The sequence below is a fragment of the Pelodiscus sinensis genome, chromosome 4 (assembly GCF_052426305.1).
Source record: "Pelodiscus sinensis isolate ZL-2025 chromosome 4, ASM5242630v1, whole genome shotgun sequence".
Classification (NCBI taxonomy): domain Eukaryota; kingdom Metazoa; phylum Chordata; order Testudines; family Trionychidae; genus Pelodiscus; species Pelodiscus sinensis.
Window position 1 is genome coordinate 27835747 of NC_143055.1, and position 23383 is coordinate 27859129.

Sequence of the window (23383 nt, forward strand, 5' to 3'; positions counted from 1 at the left end):
ACATGCACAATTTTCAAAAATCAAGGTTAAAATTGGGCTCTTAAGTCAATATTTAGTCACCTAGATAGCAGCCTGATTTTCAAAAGTACGGACTTGAATGGAAAGTGCTTGGTGCTCAGCATTTTTTGCAATTTTCATTTCAGAGTAATTAGTCATTGCAGCAATTTACCAAGAGATGTAGTTTATTCTCCATTACTCGTGTTCTTTAGGTGAAAAGGATATGCTGTAGCTCAAACAAATTATGGTCTTGAGACAGAAATTATTGGATAAGAGTATATGCCTTATATTATGCAGGAGGCCAGATAAGATTATCATAATGCTCCCTTTGTGCCTTTAAATCTATGACTCTGTATGTTCCAAATAGGTCACAGCTCCCAACACAGTATCCTATCATCATCTACTCTACTGATTGCAGAAGCTGAGCCATTCTGAGTGTTATGCATTTATTTAGAACCACTTGGTAGTCATCATTGGTGTTAGCTTTAACCCTGTGAGACATAGGCATCAAAACTATACCTCTCCTGTGAGAATTGATCTTAAGTGCCTGCTTTACTCACAACAGGAGCATGAGTACAGTAAAGTGCTCAGGACATATTGAGATAAAAGAATGATTTTATTTCCACTTCCAGTTGTAAAATTTGGAAAAGTAATGAATTTCTAAATGCTTCATTCTTGTCTTGCTTTAATACCACTAAGGTACTTGGATCAAAAAGAATGACTAATGTATGTAGTGTTCTCTGCTCCGATCTTCTGCAGAAATGCCATACATAAAGAGATTTCTGTAAGAGCACTATACATACAGGCTGCAACTAGATTGGCAAGATTTTGCACAAATACTTTTAACCGAAAAGTTTTTCCGTTAAAAGTATTTGCGCAAGAGAGCATCTATACTGGCATGTGCCTTTGCGCAAAAGCATCCGTGCCCAGTATAGATGCTCTCTTGCGCAAGAAAGCTCCGATGGCCATTCTAGCCATCGGGCTTTCTTGCGCAAGAAATTAACATTCCTATCTACACTGGCCCTCTTGCGCTTGTATTCTTGCGCAAGAGGGCTTATGCCTGGGCGGGAGCATCAAAGTATTTCTGCAAGAAGCACTGATTTTGTACATTACAAAGTCAGTGTTCTTGCGCAAATTCTCGCAGCCAGTGTAGACAGGAGGCAAATCATGCCAGTCTAGACGCACCCACACTCTTTAGGATCACAAGAAAGTTGTATTTTGCTTTATCTTCATAACCAGCTGGCCAAAGAACAGATATATGTTAGAGGCTCTCCAAAACAGATAAAAGGTACTCAACTCCTCTAGCTGATATATTTATTAACTACAACCCCTTTTTTTGGTCAACATCAGTCTACTATTCAAAAATGCACCGAGATCCATAAAACCATATTCTACTTTTAGTTGTACTTAATGAGATCCAATACTTTAAAGAATTTGACTCAGGCTAGATAACTGAGGTACAGCTCTCTCCTCTAACTGATACAGCAAATCATCAGTGTCTGATTTTCTGTCTAGGATGGTGTCATTCCAGCAAAACAACATTACTTATGTGTATCCTCTCATAGATATTTTACAAGCTTTGCACAACTCCAGGTATGAAGTCCAATTTCTAGGTAGAATATAAATCAATGAAAAATATTTTTAATTTGGATTTCAACAGAATCTGTATTATGGGCTCTGATGTGCTACAGCACAACAGACTAGGTTATTTTGACGACACATTGGGGTCCCCCCGTCTCCTGCACCCCGAAATGGCACAAACAGAATCCACCAGCCAGTAGAATTGAGGGTGGTTTATTGCTCCTCCAGGATACAGCATAGCACAGATGTAATCTGGTTACAGGAACTGGGGCTAAGAGGCCTCAGTACCCCCTTTGAGATGGGGGGATCCCAGCCCCCTCCCCAGTTCCTTCTTCCCTGCTTTCCAGCCCGGAACTAACTCACTCTCCTCCAGCCCTGCCCCCCAGCCAGGGCAGCATTCCACCTTCCTTTGTTCCTCTCCATGGGGGTCAGCTGGCCAAACCAGTTGGGATACCCTCTTTGCATAGTGACTCATCGCTTGTCTGCTCGGTGGCGCTACAGACAGCAGCCAGAGAGTTAGCAGGTTACCCCCCCCACTACGTCACAGTTATATTTTCAGAAGTGCTATTTATATATTGCAGATATGCATTTCTCTATGTTCTTCCCAGAAAAACAAAGGTAGTCTTTCACAATGAACATCAGAAATATAGTTACAGCATTGCAGTAGCAATTCTAGAGCTAATGATTAGGAATGAAAGTATATGCTCAACTTTACTTTAGGTTGCATGTAACAGTTTAAAATACCTGAAGTGTAGGAGCATAAGCTTTCGTGGACAAAGACCCACTTCGTCAGATACATGTAGTGGAAATTTCCAGAGGCAGGTATAAATATGCAGGCCAGAATCAGGAGATGAGGAGGTGGATCCAATCAAGGAGGATGAGGCCCACTTCTAGTAGCTGATCTGGAGGTGTGAATTCCAAGAGAGGAGAAGCTGTTTTTGTAGTTAGCAAACCATTCACAGTCTTTGTTAAAGATGGCTTGCTAACTACAAAAGCACCTTCTCCTCTCTTGGAATTCACACCTCCAGATCAGCTACTAGAATTTATGAATGCAAAATAATTTCTTAAGAAAAGTTTTAATGTTTCAGAGTAAGAAAAGCACAAACCCCTTTTTTATCATCAGTACATAGTTTATGGCAAAAAAAAAATACCAACAGAACAGTGGAGAATAATACACCTCTAAATTATAGATGGTATGAAAGAAAATAAAAATGCTGCAGAAAAAAAATTCTTATTTTACATGTAAAGCTTGATTCCATGCTTTTAAATTATGGAAGTACATTCTTTTAGGAAATGTTTTTCACCTAGCAAAGAAAAACAGTCAATTTTACAATACAGAATTTAGAAAGACCTAACACATGAAACATACTTGTTGTTCCATTGTAACTAAAGATGTGTTTTATGATATTTCTCTATATTAAACAAGCAGCTGAAGTACTTCAGTTAACTAGCATTTTTGCATTAACAACTTACTTTTATTGCCCACCAAAGCCACAAGTGGCTGAATTTCTGATTCTTCATTTGCTTTCTTTACCATATTATACCAGTCTTCTAAATTTTCAAAGCTCTGGTAATTGGTAATGTCATATACCAAAAGGACACCCTGAGGGGAAAAAAATATTTGAAACATTATACAATGACAATTCATTGTAGTAAGTTATTATTAAATTTGTATTATATTTATGTTTTGAGATTCTTCAAAAACTGAGAGGCTATTAATAGTAAATATACTGTTATTGCAATCCATACTGAACAGTTAGGATTCCATTAAATAAATATTTTATGAGATAACCAAAACACAGTAGTACACAAAACTTTATTATTCAGAAATTAATTGTATCGTAGGTAGAGAAACACAATGGAAAGTTAGTACAGAAAAACAGCAAATAGTACACTACCCATAGTAGAAAATCAGTGTCTAATATTTACATTTATTTTAAAAAATTCAAAAGCTTTTCAAAGTGAAAGTTAATATTGTAAAACAGCTGCTACTTATCAAGTTTTCACCACCGGTTTCCAGATTTGATTTTTTTTTTTAATTGTGAATCACATATTTTTTATAGCCTGCCTGCTACTTCTAGACTCCCAGCTAAGGAAAAAAAACAGATCCTTTTTTTTACTGTTGTAGAAGACAAGAAAGTAATATTGGCACGCTTCTAACAAAACCCTAAGGGTAGGATTGCCAGATGGTCTCCCACTCCCCCTGCCCCCGCCAGGCTTCTGCGCAATCACAGGCTCCTAGCGCCAATCATGGCCCCGCCTTCCAGCCGCTCCCCCCGCCCACGCCAGGCTTCCTTCTGGTGCGCAGCCGGAAAAATCAGAGAATACCAGACATTGCACATGTCCGGTATTCTCTGATTTTTTTTTTAACCAAAGAGCATAAATACCGGACTGTCTAGTAGAATACCGGACACCTGTCAACCCTGCCTAAGGGCCTGATCGAAAGCTCAGCATAAATCTATGGACAGACTCACATTCATATCTATGGACTTTAGGTCATGTCTTAATTGAGAAATATTCAAAAGAAAGATATTAATCAGGTTTCCCAGGGTTGCCAGGTGTCCGGTATTCTACCGAAGAGTCTGGTATTTGCTTTCTTCATCCAGTTAAAAAAAAATAAAAAAATCAGAGAATACCGGACATGTGCAATGTCCGGTATTCTCTGATTTTTCCAGCTGCACAGATGGAAGCCTGGCGTGGGCAGGGGGAGCAACTTAAAGGTGGGGCCACGATCGGTGCTAGGAACCTGTGATTGTGCAGAAGTCTGGCGGGGGTGGGGAAAGTGGTTGGGACTCCCAGCCGCTCCCCCCCCCCCCACTCCCACCAGGGTTCTGTGCAATCACAGGCTCCCAGCGCTGATGGCGGCCCCACCTCCCAGCCTGGGAGTCCCAGCTGGGAGGCGGGGCTGCGATCACCGCTCTGGGCTCTTCAGAAGTCTAGCCGGGGCAGGGAGAGTGGCTGGAAGTACCAGCCACTCCCCCTGTCTCCACAAGGCTTCTGAAGTGCCCAGAGCACTATCAGGTGGGAAGTCCCAGCTGGGAGGCGGGGCTGCGATCGCTGCTTATCCCGCATTCCCTCCCCCCCTTTTTTTTTGGTCGACCAAAAAATACCAGGTGTCCGGTATTTTTTGGGAGACATCTGGCAACCCTATTCCCGTGAAGTCCATTACTTTGTAGCAAAAGTCCTTTGACATCCCTATTTTCTTCCACTATTTGATCTGAGGAAGTGGGTCTGGCCCACGAAAGCTCATCATCTAATAAACCATCTTGTTAGTCTTTAAAGTGTTACATTGTCCTGCATTTTGCTTTGACATCCCTGACTTTCCTGCACTCTTTAGCCTAAGCTGTCTCATCTTTTTTTCCCCAGGGATTCCATAATCAGCTCTCACCTTCATTTGCTTTTCAGTTATTGACTCCTTTACCCTTCTCTCCCATTGTTCCAGCCAACTAAATATCCCATAGTGCAGAAGAGAAGTAACATGAATATAGTAAAGCTACTTTCCTAACTTTTAACATCAGTTACACAGTAGGAACTAATGCAGGGTAACATTTTTAAATGGTTAAACCTCTCCTGATGGGCTGTTTATCTCTGATCTCTCTTCAGACTAACAATGTGCTTCTGAAGGGCTTCCAGACAAACAATAGCATCTTCTCCCCTTTAGGAGAAAATGAACTCCACCACAGAGTTTTCATGGAAGAAACTCTAAGGCTATGGCTACACTGAAGGCTTCTTGCACAAGAACAGCGTAAAAACTTGCAGAGCGTCTACACTGCACATGCATTCTTTCACAAGTAAATTTTAGAGTAAAGCGTCAGAACAGAGGGCTTCTTGAGCAAGAGTTATTCCTCTCCCCACGAGACAGTGTGGACGGGCAACAGGGGTTTCTTGCACAAGAAACCTCTATGGCTAAAATGGCCATCAGAGCTTTCTTCCACAAGAGAGCATCCACACTGCCATGGACGCTCTTGCACAAAAGCACATCTCCTGTGCAAAAGCACATGGCAGTGTGGACGTGCTCGTGCACAAGACCTTTTGCGCAAGAACTCTTGCGTAAAACAGTTCTTGCGCAAGAAGCCTGCAGTGTAGACTTAGTCTAAGTGAGTGTTAGCAACTGTAGTTCCCCAGTGTCCTTACTATCAGCTTCTAGCCCATTTCCAACACTGCCTTAAAAATTATGTAATTTCCTCACTCATTCCCTCTCTTTGAATCCCTACAAAGGTTGTCCCACACAACAAGTTTAAACTCTTGGTGTTTGTCCCAAAGATCCTTCACAATTCTGCCACCCCTGCCTACACCCGCACTCACACCCATTCCTCTCCAACAAGACTGACCTCTTTCTGCTGTTTCTCTTTCTTCCACTCCAATCTCTAGACTTCTTTCCAGGTTATCCCTTATGCATGAACTGTAAGATCACTGTCAGTATAATAAGCCCCCCACCCTCTTCTTAATTAAACAACAGAAGCAAATGCTAATGTCTGAACTTACTATCGCCTTTCGTTTCTTGGTGCTTACTTTGGTTGCAACCCAGGATATCCACAAATTGATGTCTGGTATTGGAAGACAGAATTGGATTTACTGCAACAATGGCTTACCCAGATTTTCTATTTTGTTACTATTATTTGAAAGGTAGGCTGGCAGGGATGAACTAGATGACAAAGACAGGCTACTTTAGGGCCTTGACACTAAAAACTAATCTGTAATCTTTGTTTTTGCCCCAATAAAAACACAATACTCTACCAACAACTGATTGGGAACATTACAATTATGGAGCTGCTGGTCACAACTTAAGATTTATTTCTGTTTTCTACTGAAATCAAAGATCCAACCTTCATTTTCTTTACAAATTCAGTAAGCTTACAATGCTTTAAGTACAGAGTGAGCAGATTCAATCATTGTAATTTCCCCAACATACACATGAAATACACTTAGACATGAGGCATTTTTAAGGGATAAAAAATGTAGAAAGAAAAACAATTTTAAAAAATAGCACATTTCCCCACAATGAGAAAGAAAGAAACCTGAGCACTGTTGGAGGATACCACGATGTGAATTCTCTAGTCTCCAACAAATATTCCTTGCTTGCATACCAATACTTTGGCAATGGAGACTTTATGCCTATTTTACTTTACATGTCAGTGCTTCTTGTTTCTGAATTGTAGAATATTTGCAAAAATACTCCTCTGGAAACTGAGTGTACTGCAGAAGTGATTTGCTGCTCTCTAGAGAAAATATGGTCTGCACTACTCTTATTCTATTAACAAGCTAATTTATGAAGTAGCATATGCCTGCTCTGAAGGATATTTTACACTAGAGATATGGATAGGGGCTGTAGTTTTATAGCTCAGAGATGGGAGTGGGTCTAAAACATATTCATAGCCTAAATGGAAGATATGCTATTTTGAACATTTCCTGAGGGTATTAAACAGAATGCATAATTTATCACTAGAAAAGCCAACATTTAAGAAGTATCAATATTATAACAGTAGTATATTAAAAGGATTAAAGAACTTATTAATGCGGTACTTTTAGTTTTAAAATTTTTATTATCAATGTTTATCATGTTGTCATCCTATCCAAATGATTGATGTGATTATGCAAATGCTGAATAAACTTTAATTTGAAAATTATAAATTAAATGTAATGATCATGAAAAAAGTCACAGATTAAAAGTAATAGACACTGAACTCTTCTAGCCACAGAACAGAAATGCTCAATAAGTGGCTACTTCCTTTTACAAACATGCAGAGAGTACCATGTTCTCAAGTACGAAGACAGTTCACTGTCTATCTCTATTAATCATCAGCGTCTCTGGAGAGACTGACAGAAAGGCTGCTAACAGTGGCAACTCTGTGATGTGAAAGTGACAGGGAGTCCTGTAGCACCTTATAGACTAACAGATGTATTGGAGCAATGCAATAGGTGCTACAGGACTCCTTGTCGCTTTTGCAGATCCAGACTAACACGGCTACCTCTCCGTGTTCACATCACAGATCATTCTCACTAAGGACTAGCTGCAAAGTACATAACTCACAAAAGTACAAAAAGCAGCCAATTATCCTAAGCTAATAACCTTTATCTATTTGCATCTTCTTTTGTAAGCTCTAATAAGTTTATATGTCTATGTTAACAATGGGAAAAAGTTTCTTATACTAATAATTATCACAATAATACATTAAACAAAAATCTAAGTAAGCTTTTAAAGGTTGCTTAAACCTGGCTTTTAAATATTTACTTAGCATTTTTTATTCAGAAAGTAAACAGCTTTGGGACCTGTTGGCTAGAATTATTTTAGTCACTAATGAAATTCAGCCACCTTTGAGGTGGTATTTCATCATTCTGAGTAGCAACACTACAATTTTTAAGAGGGGAAGTAAATTGCAAACTTATTCAGATGAAAACACATGGGAAATAAGATGGATAAACTGAAGGCTTTTCTATACGGGCAAGTTACTGTGCTGAATCTCTCATTCAGAAATGGACAGACAGACACACACACACACACACACACACACACACACACACACGTACATTTCAGTGCAATAATCTGCCAGTGTAGACAGGTTTCAAGCACTAGAACTACTCCCCTCGTGAAGGAAGTTTTCCTAAAGAGCTGGGAGAGCTCTCCCCCAAGTGCTGATGCCATGACCACCCTATTGCCTTAAAGCACTACTGCGACTGCACTTTAATGGTGAAAGTGTAGACAAAGCTGGAAACACCAGGGTTAACACCGCTCTCACTACAAAAAGTGACACAAAGCCAGTAGTTCTGTTTTATGCCACTGCCACAAGATGGCAAATCTAACCATACCATAACCCAAAGCTCCATCCTGAAGAGTTGATTCTATTCTGACTCAAAGAAGGGAGCCACTAATGCCATTTTCTGTAGCACCTGAAGTTTTTTGGATGTCCCTCATCCAAATGCTAATCATACCTTCCTGTCATCTGACCAGATCACATAATAAGATGATATAGGTACAGGATATATTGTTTACAATTACTTGTATGGAATCTGTATCTGCCATAGGCCCCAATTAAGCAAAATTATGCCTGCAGGTAGATCTCTGCACCCACACGGGAGTCAATTTGACTTGAACAAGCACAACAGTTTAGTCATGTGCAAGAAGCTGCAGAATCAGAACCCTAGATAGTTAAATTATTTGGGTTGGGAGCACGTCTTCAATTTTCAGTCAAAAAGAAAACTATCAGTACTTAATTAGTTCTATGGAAATAACACATGACATTATCTGCTTTAAGATCTGAAATTGCCTTTTGCATACTTAATAGGCTCTTAATGTAATATTCTAGATACAGTGTAAATATCTATATGATTGCTTATGTCATACATTCGTTTCACAGATAACAAGGTACTAAGGCCCAAATTTACAAAGTTATTTAGGCACCTAACGATGCACATAGGCATCCAATGAGATTTACAAGGCATCTATCTGCATCTTTACATGAATAAATACCTTTGTAAATCTGATGCCTAATGATCTGGGATTTGTGAACTCATACATAAAAAAGAGATTGGATGTGGAGGGGATGACTTTTGAGGAAAGATTAAAATAATTAAGGGCCACCTTTTGAAGACCACATTGGTAATTTAAGCATTTAAATCAATTGCTAAAAAATAATGTTGGCATTTAATCTGTTTATATACTTCTGTCAATTTTACTAGACGTCTATCTGCACTCTTAGGCACTTAAATACTTTTGTTACTGTGCCTCTATTAAATGGAGACTGGAACAGTGTCATATTTCAAAAGACTAAGAAAGTAATAATTCTTTAAGAAATTTCTGTATCAAGAATATCATCATATATTTATCTTAATTAAATATATAGCTTTGGTTTACTATAATGACCAATGCCATTATTCAATGATGGAATAATTTTCTCTATTTCAGATTACAGGTCTGTAATCTTAATATTCAATTCACATTACTTAATTCCAATATATACACACAGGTCCAAATAAAGCAACTGATCAGGATACAGTATTCCCATTTGCATTTTTAAGTTAGACTTCCACTGTATCTCATAGCAAGTTATCAAAGTACAAAAACCTGTTTAGGAAAAAAACAAATCAAGTCAGAGTGCAAATGGATTCTTTCATCTCTCTGAACAGTCTGATCGTATCTCTAAAGAGCATTTTGTTTTGGATCTGAATTAAGGTGACTTCTTATAGCTGTAGATTACAAGATGAGTTACACCAACAATTTTAACTGCCTGCTGTGTTCTGGACTGCAGGTGTATGCAGCTATATGCTCTGCCTACCTACTGCCTTTCTTTGTACTTCAATATATTGGCTGTACCCAAGAATTTTTCTATGCATTTATTCTAGGATTCTTCCATTTAAATTCCACATAGTGACCTATTTAGACCGCCCCTTTTTCATTTCCAGTAAATCTTAAGATTTCCTACACAGAAGCAACTTTTAGTCTCGAAGAGAACAGACTACAGCTTCTTCCAGTATGATCCATGCTGTCTCATCTGCTCTTCAGAGAAGGCTGTTTGGGAAACTAATGCTAAGTTTTCAGACCAGCCCTGAGAAGACAGGCATCTTGGAGTAACACTTACTAGAATGATGGAGAAGAAAATTGCCACTAATTAGAAAGTTGCATGTAGAGTTATCAAATAAAAGTAATTCTTGCATTCCTTACTTATTTTAATGGAAGTGTTACCACATCAATAAATGCTGCTAAATTACAGATTACTATGATTAAAGAAACACCCTCTACTTTATTAAAAAAAAAAAAAAAAATCACACTTTAGTCTGAACTCTTGGACCTATTGTTGCTACAAGAAACTCCTAAAATTATCAGTGAGAGCAATAAAAGAATAAGTGTGAGTCTTACTCCCTCCTTTCAAATTTGTTTACTATTTCCTTATTTCATTACAGTCAATTTCACCTGTTGGTTGGTCTGTTTTTCATAGTAGAGAGAAAAATCTTAAAAAAAAAAAAAAAAAAAAGATATGCATGGTTGTACAACCACAGACATTAGTAGGCTGGCTCAGAGTCAGATGTAATACTTACAAGTACTTAGTTAAAAAAAAAACTGACTAAATTTTAAGTCAACGAGGAGATCAGATTTTTTTTTACCCTATCAATTTGCAAATCATAGAGCTACTTTATTTAGCAGCCCTTGCACTATACTTATTCATGTGATGCCACACTTCTGCTCTTGTACATGTTCTAAGAACCATATACAACCCTTTACTGTGAAAGTAGAGAGCAGCAAATAGAAGCAAACAGAAAAAAATACATTAAAACAATACATTTTATCACATACATTGCCTGTTGTTCTTATTGCAATACAGTAATTGGTCTGGTGTTATTAAGCCAAAGATAAAATCATGTGCACATCATTCCAAAACTGCATCACAAACATCTATATGCTGTTGCAATATTTTCTTTAGTCCTAGCAGTCACTTAAAGTTGCTTCATTAGCTTTTGAAGCAAAATTAACATTCACTGTATTCAAGTTCTGTAAAAAATATTTATTTATGTGGTTACCTCCTTTTGTTTGCCCTTTTATAACCCTACTTGCTTGTATAATGGTGTAGGATTGCTCTTAATTTCCTCCTCCTATTTTCCTCCCCAGGGGGTATCTGCTCTCAAAGTAGTCAGTATATCTACCTTCCATGTGGATACCCAAACAGCCTTTACTGTGATTCTTTTCTCAGTCCAAGCCACAATGCATGGAAACATACATCTGTTTTTTAGACTTGTTAGGGATCTACAAACTAGCACCTTTGCTGCTTTTTTAAGCCAGCGAAAACATCATGATAGCCAAAAATAAAACGTGCACATAAGTCAATCCTAAAATAAATTTTAAATTAAGCAGATGTTTAATTTTGTTACCTAAAACATTTCCTGAAAAAATATGATTAGGAAAGCAAAGTTAATAACTGTTTTACTATACCTGAGCTCCATAGATATATTTATCCAACATCTTGCCTCCTATTGTTTGCCCCCCTATATCCCACACTTGAAGAGTAACATTCAAATTTCCTGAAAAACAAAAAACATGCAGAAGCTGATTTCTTTGAAGACACTAATTTGATGAAGTTAAATTCAACTAAACTAAAAATGTAACATTAAATCAGTTGATACAATACCGGCATATTAGTAAATACTTTTTACAAATGTTTTCTTGCAAATAAATATTTGCTCACACCAAAATACAGAAATGAACATATCAACTGGAAAAAAGTTAATTCCTATTAATTTATATTCCTTAAGATCAAGGGAAAACATAGCTAGATATGAGCCACATCTCACTGTAAAATGTTCTTCAAAAGAAAAGAACTGGGATAATATAAGATACAGTTTTTCTAAGTCAGAGTTTATTAATGTATTTCAGTTAAGCAATCTGAAAAGAAGCTTAAGAAAAAAACCTATATTTTACAATTGTTGCATAGTCCTTTATTGCTAGTAATATTGATCTGACCGCATATTTAATCTCCAGAGTACTTGTTCAACTATTTTAAGCATTTAAAACTGCAAGACATGGATCTGGTAGAAGTGTTTCCAAAACTACTGTACAGTTAAGTGATTATAATGGAAATGCTAACACAACTCTATTTTCAGAGTACAAAATACTTTCTTCTCTGCCCTGCCACCTCCAAAAAGACACTCAGCCATAAACCTTAGCTTACAAATTCTCAGCCTCTTTTTATTTTTTTAAACAAATGAATAAACCATCTTTAAATTCAGTTTTGAATGTATTATTGCATATTGTAGAAAGCAGTTATTTTACCATCTTACACACACACACACAACACCCTAAAATTATAAATACCAAAACGAATGATAGAAAGTTAAACAATCATCTACAGTCAATGTAGACCTGCCAAATTAAATCACTTGTATAGTTGTTAAATCCAGTGCACTAAAGAACCTAATGGTTCACTGATGACAACTTCTACAAAACAAAACGGATGTCAGTAAGCATAAGATTCAATGCAAAGTAAAGTACAGTAAAGTTCAATGCAAATTTTCACCAAACTACACTTCATATATTAATAATACTTTTACTTATAAAAATATAACTTCCAATTAATTTTTATTTCTAGACAAAAATGTTATAAAGTTACAAATTCCACATAAGTCATAAAACTTAAATGTACAATTTCTTAACTTATACCAATAGTGGTGTAGGTGGTCCTGAGAGTGGAAAGAGAAAATACTATGTGCTACAGACAGAGTTTTAAATTAGGTTTTTATTATTATATTAAAATCTTGATGTTCTTGAGCAAAATATTATCCATTCACCCATAAAGTAGCAGAGCATTTACAAGAAAAACTTCCATCAGCATTAAATGAGCTACACAAATGAATACCCCATTTATCAATGAAAATCTATTCTATTCTAGTGCTTTGCAACAGTAGATAAATATATACTTGGATATATTGTGCTTGAGCTACAAAGTGTAACAATTACTTTTTTATAACACATCTTGTTTCACTTTGTTCAGACTTTTAAAGCCAATTTTTTTTTAGAACTGGTATGTATGTTTCAGATATCCAGTATATGAATCTCATGTTGCTTACTAAAAACAAGCTTTACATATTAATTTATTTTGATAATTATGAAATCCCTTTTTAAAAACAAAGAATATTTATGGAAATGCTTCTTTATGTTCAGTACTCACACGTAACATTTCATCTGAATAAGAAATGTATAATTTTTCATAACGCATTGACCAACTATTAAGTGATGCTTTTAAAGCTTAGAACATAAATCTATAGTCATCACAGATAACACAAAAATAAGTCTTGCATAACATATGTGCAGCATAAACAAACTAATGAATCAGCACTAGGAAGCAACTATGCTTCTTCAGTAGGTAATCAAACTAAACACACTTGAAAGCCCCCCAAACTAGCCATGCTACAGTGTCCTATATCTAGCTTGGTTGTATTCATTCTACTACCAATTTGCCATTTCATTCATGCTAGATATTTGGGAAAATGCATTAAAAACAATACAATATCTAAAATCTCCTTATTTAAAAATAATAATTTTATGTTAAAAAGTTTCCAAATTGATTATTATCCAGTGTTGGAGCCAAACAAGTTATTGGGCTCAATACAGGGGTTACTGGTTTGTGAGCTCAGACTAAATGATCTAGGTCTCTTACCAGCTTAAAAAATTACAAAGTTTTTCCCTTCTATTAATATAATAGAAAATAAAAAAGCTAGTTTATCTAAATAAAGCTTGATTGTCTCATTCATGTTACGGTGACTCCTGGCTTAAATTAAACTAGAGCAACTGCTGAAATTCAAACTGATCATTTTGAGTGATAAGTTAGTATTAACCCTATACTGCTTCATATGTTTTCTGCCAGATTGTTCCATGTTTCTATTTTGTGGTCAACTTTTTAGCATAGCTATGACAGTAGAAAAAAAATCTGAACAATATGACTATTTAAAATTCAAATATTAGCTATAGAAACAAAATTTAATTTTACTTTTGTCATAGAATACATTTTAAGTTGTATCTACTGACCAATTTAAAAAGGAAATGTTTATTAACATGAGTGGCAATAATAAAGTTAAATAATAAAGAAAAACGTCAACAGCTCACTTCTTACAGCTGTAGCATGCTTTCTCTATGCAACAAATTTAATGTACAAGTAAACAATTATAGCTGAAGAATTCCAGTGAAACTCCAGAATGTCCACTGATGACAAAAAAGAAAATTCAAGGGGAGGGTTCTCTGTTAATTCATTTGTTTTACACACATTTTGTAGAAAATGGCATACATGGGATTCAAAAAATGAGTAAATGAGACAATATATTATAAAGAATATAGGTTAGTTTTGGTCTGAAATGAAGCCACTAGGAAGATTCAACCGTGACCTTTATAAAAGGTGTGCTTGGTGCATTGGTTAACCTTATTTAAAGTGCTATACACAGTCATGATGAAACTAAAAAACACATGTCTGCCCACTTCTTGTGCTCAAGTCTTAAAAAATCCTTTTCACAGTAGAATCCTGTTTACTGGACTGCACCCACAATCTTCCTGAAAGTATTTTGACTATGTTTCTTAAGAAGCGCCATCAGCAGCACCTCTGGCCAGCAGATACGCTATTTTAAGCTGTAAAATCTACAGAGCACTTGCATCCAGACTTTACAACATATTAGATCATGAAATACACTGAAATCAATCAGTATTTGGAAAGTAATTACCTGGAAAGAATTTCACTGAGATAATTTGAGTAGCTGAACACTAAAAATCATACTTTCAACAATTAAACTAATCAAAAATACTTGCAATGTGTATTAAATTGTTATTTTGTTTGAGTCATCAACTGATAAAATGTTAGTCCACTTCTTACTGTAAAAGGATATCGGTTACTAAAAAAGTATAACAATATAAGTGCATATCCACAACATTCCAAAACATTTCCTTTATATCTACTAATATTAAATTACTATTTGTTTTTTAAATAAACCCTAATATATTTATAGGGTAGAAAAGTACAAATTTCTGTTTTGCTTTAAAACTATAATTTCAATTTTTTAAAAATCTGCTTGTATTTAAAAGCAAAACATAAGTAATTCTGAAGTTAATTATCTACCTGTTCTACCACAGATATAAACCACTGCATGTTTTTCCAGTGATAGTTGCATATTTTGTCTAGTTATATTAATTCATCTTTAGAGAAATATTAATAACTGTGCATAAGCAAAACTATTTTTTTCAATCAATAAATTAAGGGAATCCAGCTACTGAGGAAGTCCATTCCATAGTTACTTTTTGAACTTTAAAAGTCCCCTCCTCCCCCCCCCCCCCCCCCAAATCTGACTTTCATACAAATTTATCACTCTAAAGACAGAGGAATACAGTGGGAAACAAAGGTAAAAATGCCTCCCTGCTGATATAAAATTTATTTTTATTTTATAAACACAGAAATAAGAAAATATACACAACTAGTCGCTATTCTATATATTTGGGTGTGATTTACACCTACACGTTTATTTTAAAACAAAATAATTATGGAAGAAAACAATTATGAAAAGGGACAAAAGGTTGATACTTCTCCAAGTTTTCCAACCAAAAAGAATATTTAGAAACCCAATAATGTATTAATAGCTTCTGTATGCTTAACAGCTGGAAAAAGCCTTGAAAAAGTACAAGTTCTCAGCATGCACGCTGAATGATTTGCGTACACATTCCATTTACAAGTGCTGCTGTAAGTATTCTGCATATTTGTATTTAGAAGAGCAGGCAGGACAATAAAAAATTACTCTATCATTTGACAGAGAATAAGCACACAGAGTTAAAAATCTGAGTCAAGTCATACACAAAAGTGTAACAGTGAAAACAACCAATAAAATAATCTTGAAGGATAGGATTATTTTTTATATTGCCACATTCTCTATCACTTAGTAAATATTATCACAATATTTGGAAATTATTGGCAATATAATTTTTGTTACATAGCATTCAGAAAACTGCATATTTTCCTAGAAGACTTCAGATTTCATTTCCACTTTGCTACTTGTATGTTACCAATATAAAGATGGAACTTGTATCAACTATATCATACCTGACTGCAATTTAATACTTAAAAGTGCTTTTTCCAGCTTTCGTTTATTAAGCTCACCAGGGTAAATTGTTTTTAATGGAATACTTTTATGCTTACAAATTGAACGGACACAATGAATGAATGGTTCTTTTTATACCCCCAATTGTTCAGAAACAAACTTTAACCACTAACCATTCTTTTTTATTATTTCTTTGCATTTTCCATGCAGTGTGTGCAACTGGCATCTAAATAGTTTCTTTGCCGTCGTGAACTGAAACATCTTGAATGCTCAAACTGTATTTTTATGAGTGCCGAGGGACCTTAAATTTTAGTGGTCTATTAAATGCCAGCAATTTCATGCTGCCTTGCATAAAACAGCATTCACATATTAGAGCACAGCAATTCCATAGGTACATTATACTTCTCCCCCACAACCCAAATACAAGTTCAGTGTATTTTATCTAAAAAATTAGATTTATTTCAAAAGGCAAAGATATTTTTAGTTATACATAATTATATTTTATTGATGTTGTGTATTTCACTATGCACTTGAAGGAGTTAGTCTTAATAGGTATCCCAAAAAAGTAGTATTTTTTAAAAATATAGCTAATAATGGCTCTAGAAAAATAACTTAATGTTTTATCTTTAAAGAAATAAACTGTATATACATAATCCTTTTTCACTTGAAGTCTGCATAAGAAATCTGAAACAACCCTCAATAGCCAAATGATCTGTCCTGCTTAAAAACATTTGCATGAAAAACACTAATTTACTTTATGTATTTCATTCTCAGGACCTTGTCTCTGCAAGTTTAACTATTCAATTTTAAGTCTTTTTAGTCTCTTACCTGGTAATGTTATTCTTTTCAAAAAGAAGTCCAGTCCAACAGTCTGTTTGTACTGTTTCCCAAAAGCTTCTTGGGCAAAACGTGTGGCTAGAGATGTCTAAAAACAGAATCATATCAAATTATTTGGTATTTTAAAGGCTGCAAATCCAATTTTAACAGTCCTAAATCTGATAAAACAAAAATAAGCAACTTTTTAATCAATGCCAGCTAACAAATATTAATAAAGCCAGACAAGCATTCCAGACAGCTTAATATGATAAAAGTGATAATGGCAAGCAAAATAGGCAATAATCAAAAAAAGAGTAAAACATTCACAATGTACAGGAAGCATTTTTTTAAATTATACTGATACTGTATTACATTTTTAATTGAGTGCCAGTAGCATGATGAGCTCTGCTCCATACAAACATAAAGTGATATAATCCCTACTCCACAGGGCTAACATTTTTTTAAGTCCTGATTAAAAAACAGCAGCTCTATATGGTTGCAGGGATCCACTTTTTGCACATAAATTGCAGGATAAGGGTCTACACGTGGACTAACCTGGTCCTAATCCCGTAAACATTTATATTCCTATTGAGATGACACAAGAAGTTTTGCATGTATTATGTCAAACAGTATGTTGGAAATTGTTTTCCTACTGTTAAATTTAACAAAAGTAGTATCATTGTGAATGTAGACGGCGCTGCATTTTGGAATAACACATATCTTAATTTTTACTATGAACCCCAAGAACCATGCCCTTTTAATGACTTTAATATACAGAAAGTAACCAAGCGTGTATTTTCTGTTTTCTCATGACCAGTTGTAATCCATTCATCCAAGGCAAAAAAGTATACATGATATAATGTAAATAGGATAGAAAAACTAGAAAACACCAGTTAAACGCATTCCTAGAACAGCTGAAAAAAATGTTATGCCTTAAAAATTAGTGTGGTATTGCTAAAAGAATGTATCCTGTCTCAAGTTATTGCCAAGCATTTATTTCTCTCTCATTATCATGACATCTATAAATGTGAAAACACAGAAACTGCAGAAAAATTGGCCATATTTCAATCTGCCTATCTTTGTAAGGAAATAAAAATAGATAGCAGCTTCACAAAGTCCCAGCACTGTCAGATAGACACCCAAAGTGAACCAATAAGAATCTAGCCAATCTTTAAATAAAACACTAAATGACATCAAATGTTATTAAAAATGGGTATTAGAAGATATCCAGTTAGCATACATTACAATAATACAAATATTACTGTTAATGAAAACAGACACATTACTCTACTAATGTTTAAAAAATAAAGGCACTTTAATGCTTGCTATTTTTCTTCAACAGCTTCTACTGTTTTCCACAAATAGTCATTTACGCACTTCCACCACCAAACAACTCCACAATTAAGGAAGAAAGCATGAACAGGGAAATATTGATCTGGAAAGTTATTTCTGAAGGAAATAAACAAGACTTAATAGTTGCTTGATTGTATCATTCATATTCCTATCACAGTCAAACATTAATAGAGGTCTTGAATTCAGAAGATATTTTTAGAGCTAATACAAAAACTAAATCAATGGGAATCTTGTAATTTACTTTAGTGGACTCAGAGAATTAAGAAAATAAATTAAAACCGCAAACTATAATTAAATAATCATATTCATGCCATTTGAACCAGAGTTGCCACTAAAAACGCTGAGGATCACAGAGGATGAGAAACCATCTGCCTCCAAAGCTACCTGGCAATTATTTTCAAGTACATATTCAAAATAAAAATTTTGACTGGAGCACCGCTAACACTTTCCCATTGATTTTGTAATCTAACACTTAGCATGAAATCATTTCACAAACTTTTTTTTAAAATCCATCACCACCTCCGATGCAGGCAAGAATAAACACAGTGAAGACATGCATTATATAGGCCCTCTCTTCCTGTAAACTGAATGTTTAATTACAAAATAGGAACTTTTCTCTTGTAATTTCCCCTTTCATTAGTGAAAAACAACTAGCACCTGGGATGCAGAACAGAATATAATCTGTCTATATCATACGATTTTATATTTTCCCAAACTTTAATTTAGATCCATAGTAAATAAGCAACCCTCCCCTGTTTTAAGGATACTGTAAATATTAACTTTATCACTCTGTGACACTTGATATTCCCAAAAGGTTTCTAGGGGTGTTAATAAAAATAAACAACACATTCAATTAACAGCCAACCAATAAGAGCAACAAGTAATCAACAGCACAGCAAAGTTCTTTTAAATAGCTTTCCTCCACTCTCCTGAATGCAAAGGAATTTATAGCAGAAAATCATTGACTAACTCCTTTTTTAATTTTTTTAATGAATGTCAGCGCTCAGGAAAGGTGTTGGAGTGCCAGCCCTGAAGACTGGAGTTCTCTATTCATTCACAGAACAAGTATTTATCCATAAGAATATTGACAGCAGCAGTTCAAGTGCTCTACATGGGGAAAAAGTTGTCTTCATGCCCATTTCAGGTCCATCCACAATGCAAAGCTCCCTATGATTCTAAAATTGTTCTCAAAGGGGGTTCTTGAAAAGTTTTGGGTAATAATTTTGGCAGCCTATGTGATCAAGGTAAATTACTTTCCATTCCAGTGGTTGATAAAGCCATTTTAGCTCAATGAAAATTTTCTGTAGCTTGTTTTTAGCAAGACTTGCCTCTTCCAAAAGGTTTTGTTAATCTGGAAAACAATTTTGTAACAGACTGGGCCAAATTCCATGACCTCTCTAGTATAACTGCAAACTAGAGTGTCTGTTCTTTAAAGAGCGAGAGACACTCTCTGTTTAGGCCCCAATTCAGCAAAGCATTTAAGCACTTGCCTAAATATAAGGATTAAGTAAGTGCTTTGCTGGACAGGGATAGCTGACCAAATCTGGATCTTAATGCATATGCCTGATCATATTTATTAAGCTCAGTCCCTGCATCTGAATTATAGTTCAAGGTGCTGAATTAATAAGTCATAGAATAAAATCAAAAGAGTGTAAGAATCACAAAGAGTTTAACAGCCAAAGCAGCATTTTTAAGAATGTGTGGTATGGATGAGAAGAGTTCCCTACAACACAGATACAGCTTAATGTGAGAGGTGAAGCAGAGGAGAGGGAGGATTGGCTGCATATATTTTAGATCAATTACTAACTCTGTTTTAAGACCTGTGCTGGAAATTGTCCATAAATTGTCCTGAAAAAACAACTCTCCAACTCAAAAGCTTGTCTCTTTCGCAACAGAACTTGATCTAATAAAAGATATTACTTTGTCTTTTTCATATCCTGGGACAAATAAAGCTAGAAAACCACACATACATTTACAGACAGACCAAACAAAAAAAATCAGACTATGTCTGAAAAAAGTTGTTGGCTGACAAATGTTAGCTTTATAGTTTAGGTCATATGGTTTATGCAATGATATATAGACAGTGTCAGTCATGAATTCCTACCAGGCATTTTGTGGGCATTTGAAAAGAGCAGGTACTTTCCAAAGGCTGTCCTACACAGTAAATTTTTCACAAGTGTCTATGTGGCTTAAGACTTTAAATCTCTTTGGCCATATCTTCACTAAACAGAAGATTGACCCTGCCACAACTGATCTTACAAGGGTTCAATTTAGTGAGTCTAGTTAAGATTAGTTAAACCAAACTGAGACGGTGTCTCCGTCAGTAGCTGTTAGTTCTGCTTCTGAAAGGAGTAAGGAAAGCCGTTGGGAGCATTTGCTCCCATTGGCCTCTTGCTATGGGGACAACAGTGAAACTCGAAACAAGTTAAGTTGACTGCAGCTACATAATTAACAGAGTTGGAGTTGTGTATCTTGATTCAACCTTTCCCTTTAGTGTGAACCTGGCTTTTGAAAAATCAATGGGACTTGGCTGTTATCTCTGGATCCAGCCATTAGGTCTTATATTAAAAGTTTCCACTTTACCAAAGCCACTGAGAATTCATTATCAACCAAAAATTAATTTGTATCCACTCTCATCTCACCCTTCCAGTTAATCATGTCAGCTCTCTATTTACAGTAACAATCCCATCTGGATCACATTCTATGCCAGTACCAGATAACTAAGTTTCATGCTAAGTGCACAAAATGTCAGAGAACTTGTAGGGCAGGAAACACCTTAGTTTTTTAAATGGTTATGGAGTAACTAAAATATGGAAAACTTTTCATTGAAAAACAATGTAGCTTATAAAAGCACTGATCTAAAATTGTGTTTATTCATAATTTACCAATCATTTTATAGTTTGAATTTTATGGCCTTTCCATTCCACTGTGACCCATGAATGAAAAACTGTCCCTTAAATGAAAAAAAATGGCAGATGTTTATAGACAACCTATTTATTTTCACTATCTAGGTACGCAACCTGAATATGACTCTGTTAATTTCTCCATCTGCAAAATAGAGACTATGATAGAAATTTACATTATAGTAGTTGAGTGAAATTTCATGTTTATAAAACACTCAGATCTTGAAATGAAAAACGCCACATAAGTATAAAGTATTAGGTGGGTTGTGAGGCAATAAAAGCTAAACATTTTTAGAGCTAAGGAGGAATTTCTAGTTCATTATTGGCTGAAAAGAGTCATGTGATGAGTATACCAATATTTACTTTTTCAGAGATCAATAACAACGAAGTCTAAAATTATGTTAATCACCAAGACTATATTTTCAAATTCTACAGTCTCACTACCCATGGGCCAATTCAAAATAAAAAGAGAGGAAGGGAAAAATAGACACACTAGAAAGATCAAAAAGCAATGAAGTTGAGAAGCCCATTGCAGAACTGAAGTAGGGGAAGAGGCTTTTAGGATTCCTATGCAGGACATATTTCAGGTACTCCATCTTTTGTATCAACCTATTGATAGTACAGGTCAGATAATTTGAAGTCCCACCCAACTGTAAGGGAGAAAGAGAACTGTAGTGTACTTTATCTTCAGCCCTGAAGCCTCCTAGCTTTTGAATAGCTGAGACTACCTTATTCTTTCTCCATCCTCCTAGTAAAGAAAGAGAAAGTAGATTTCTGCTGCTCTATTCCCTCCCATGGCTTTTATTTTTCCGAGACCTCCTTGCCTATGAATAGTTCCAGGACCTAGTTCCACAGAAAGGCTACGCCTAGACTGCAAGCCTCTTTCGAAAGAGGCTTTTTCGAAAGATACTTTCGAAAAAGCCTCTTTCGAAAAAGAGCGTCTAGACTGCAAGCAGTACTTTCAAAAAAGCAAGCTGCTTTTTTGAAAGAGAGCACCCAGGCAGTCTGGATGCTCTCTTTCGAAAAAGCCATGTTTGCATTCAAGAATGCCTTTTTTCAAAAGAGCACTTTCGAAAAAAGGCATTCTTCCTCGTGAAATGAGGAGTGCCTCCATCAAAAGAAAAGTCGCGTTCTTTCTATTTAATTTCGAAAGAACGCGGCTGTAGTCTAGACGCAGGTGACGTTTTTTCGAAAAAAGGCTATTTTTTTCGAAAAAATCCTGCAGTCTAGACACAGCCAAAGACACATCTTTCCCAAGCAGCAGCAGAACACACCTACTGTGTTTGTTAGTTTCACAATTGTCACATTTCTCAACATGCAAACCAATGAATGTGTAGCAAGATGTAGAAGCAGCATCCAGAGACTGATACTGTTTTTTCCAATCTATATTAATGTCACTAATCTTTAAAAAGTTTGGTTTAGTTTCCAGAGGGTTTTGACAAAAACTGTATGGGTGCTAAGTTTTGCTCCTTTTTCTCTTTCCATCTTCTTCCTTCTTATAAAAAAAAGTCTTCTCTCAGAATACGTCTAGACTGCGGAGCTATATCAGGATACCAGGAGTATCTTGAAATGCTATTCCACATTGATTAAAGCAGCCCATTATTTTGAAATAGATTTCAAAATAATAGGCAGTTTATTCCGACATCCCGGAAACCTTCATTCCACAAGGGTTGAGGGGAATTTCAGAATAGCGAGTTATTTTTAAATTTGGTACTGTGTAGACAGCCCCAAATTACAAAATAAGCTAGTTTGAGCTAAGGGTGCTAGGTAAATGCACCCTTATACTACTGTGTATTTTTGCCTAACACAAAATCTCCTCTTCTGTTTTCAGATTTCTTTTCAGTCATCTGGTTTAATCTGCTTTCATAAATTTTGTTTCATTAATTTCAACCCTTTTTAATCACCATTTTTCCCTTCATGTGGTGCATTGTTTACCCTGTTTTCTTAATATTTTCATTTTAATGTTTTCTTAGCACTTGTTTAAAATTTTAATCTTTCCTTATTTTCTCCATTACTTGGTTTTTCTTCTAGTCTGTGTCTTTGTATGTCTATCACTCGCTCCTCCCTTTCTATCATCCTGTTGCCCATCCTCTCCTCCAGCAGCAATTCCACTCCTTGTCAATCCAACCTGATTTAGATTCCCTAGCTATCCTGAATCTTTTCTATTTCCCTTGCTA

At 35.6% G+C, this 23383-nt stretch overlaps 1 protein-coding gene across 9 annotated transcripts in view; it reads right to left on the reverse strand.

Moving 5' to 3' along the window:
• Positions 1-23383, reverse strand: part of RAB28 (RAB28, member RAS oncogene family) — a 110588-nt gene that overhangs the window by 83183 nt on the left and 4022 nt on the right. For all 9 annotated transcript variants that reach the window (XM_006128171.5, XM_006128170.5, XM_075930727.2 and 6 more), the window contains 3 exons: positions 16963-17059; positions 11501-11589; positions 3052-3181 (listed from right to left, as the gene is read on the reverse strand). In XM_006128171.5, the coding sequence (XP_006128233.1) occupies positions 3052-3181; positions 11501-11589; positions 16963-17059 (316 nt within the window). The remainder of the gene's footprint in view (positions 1-3051; positions 3182-11500; positions 11590-16962; positions 17060-23383) is intronic.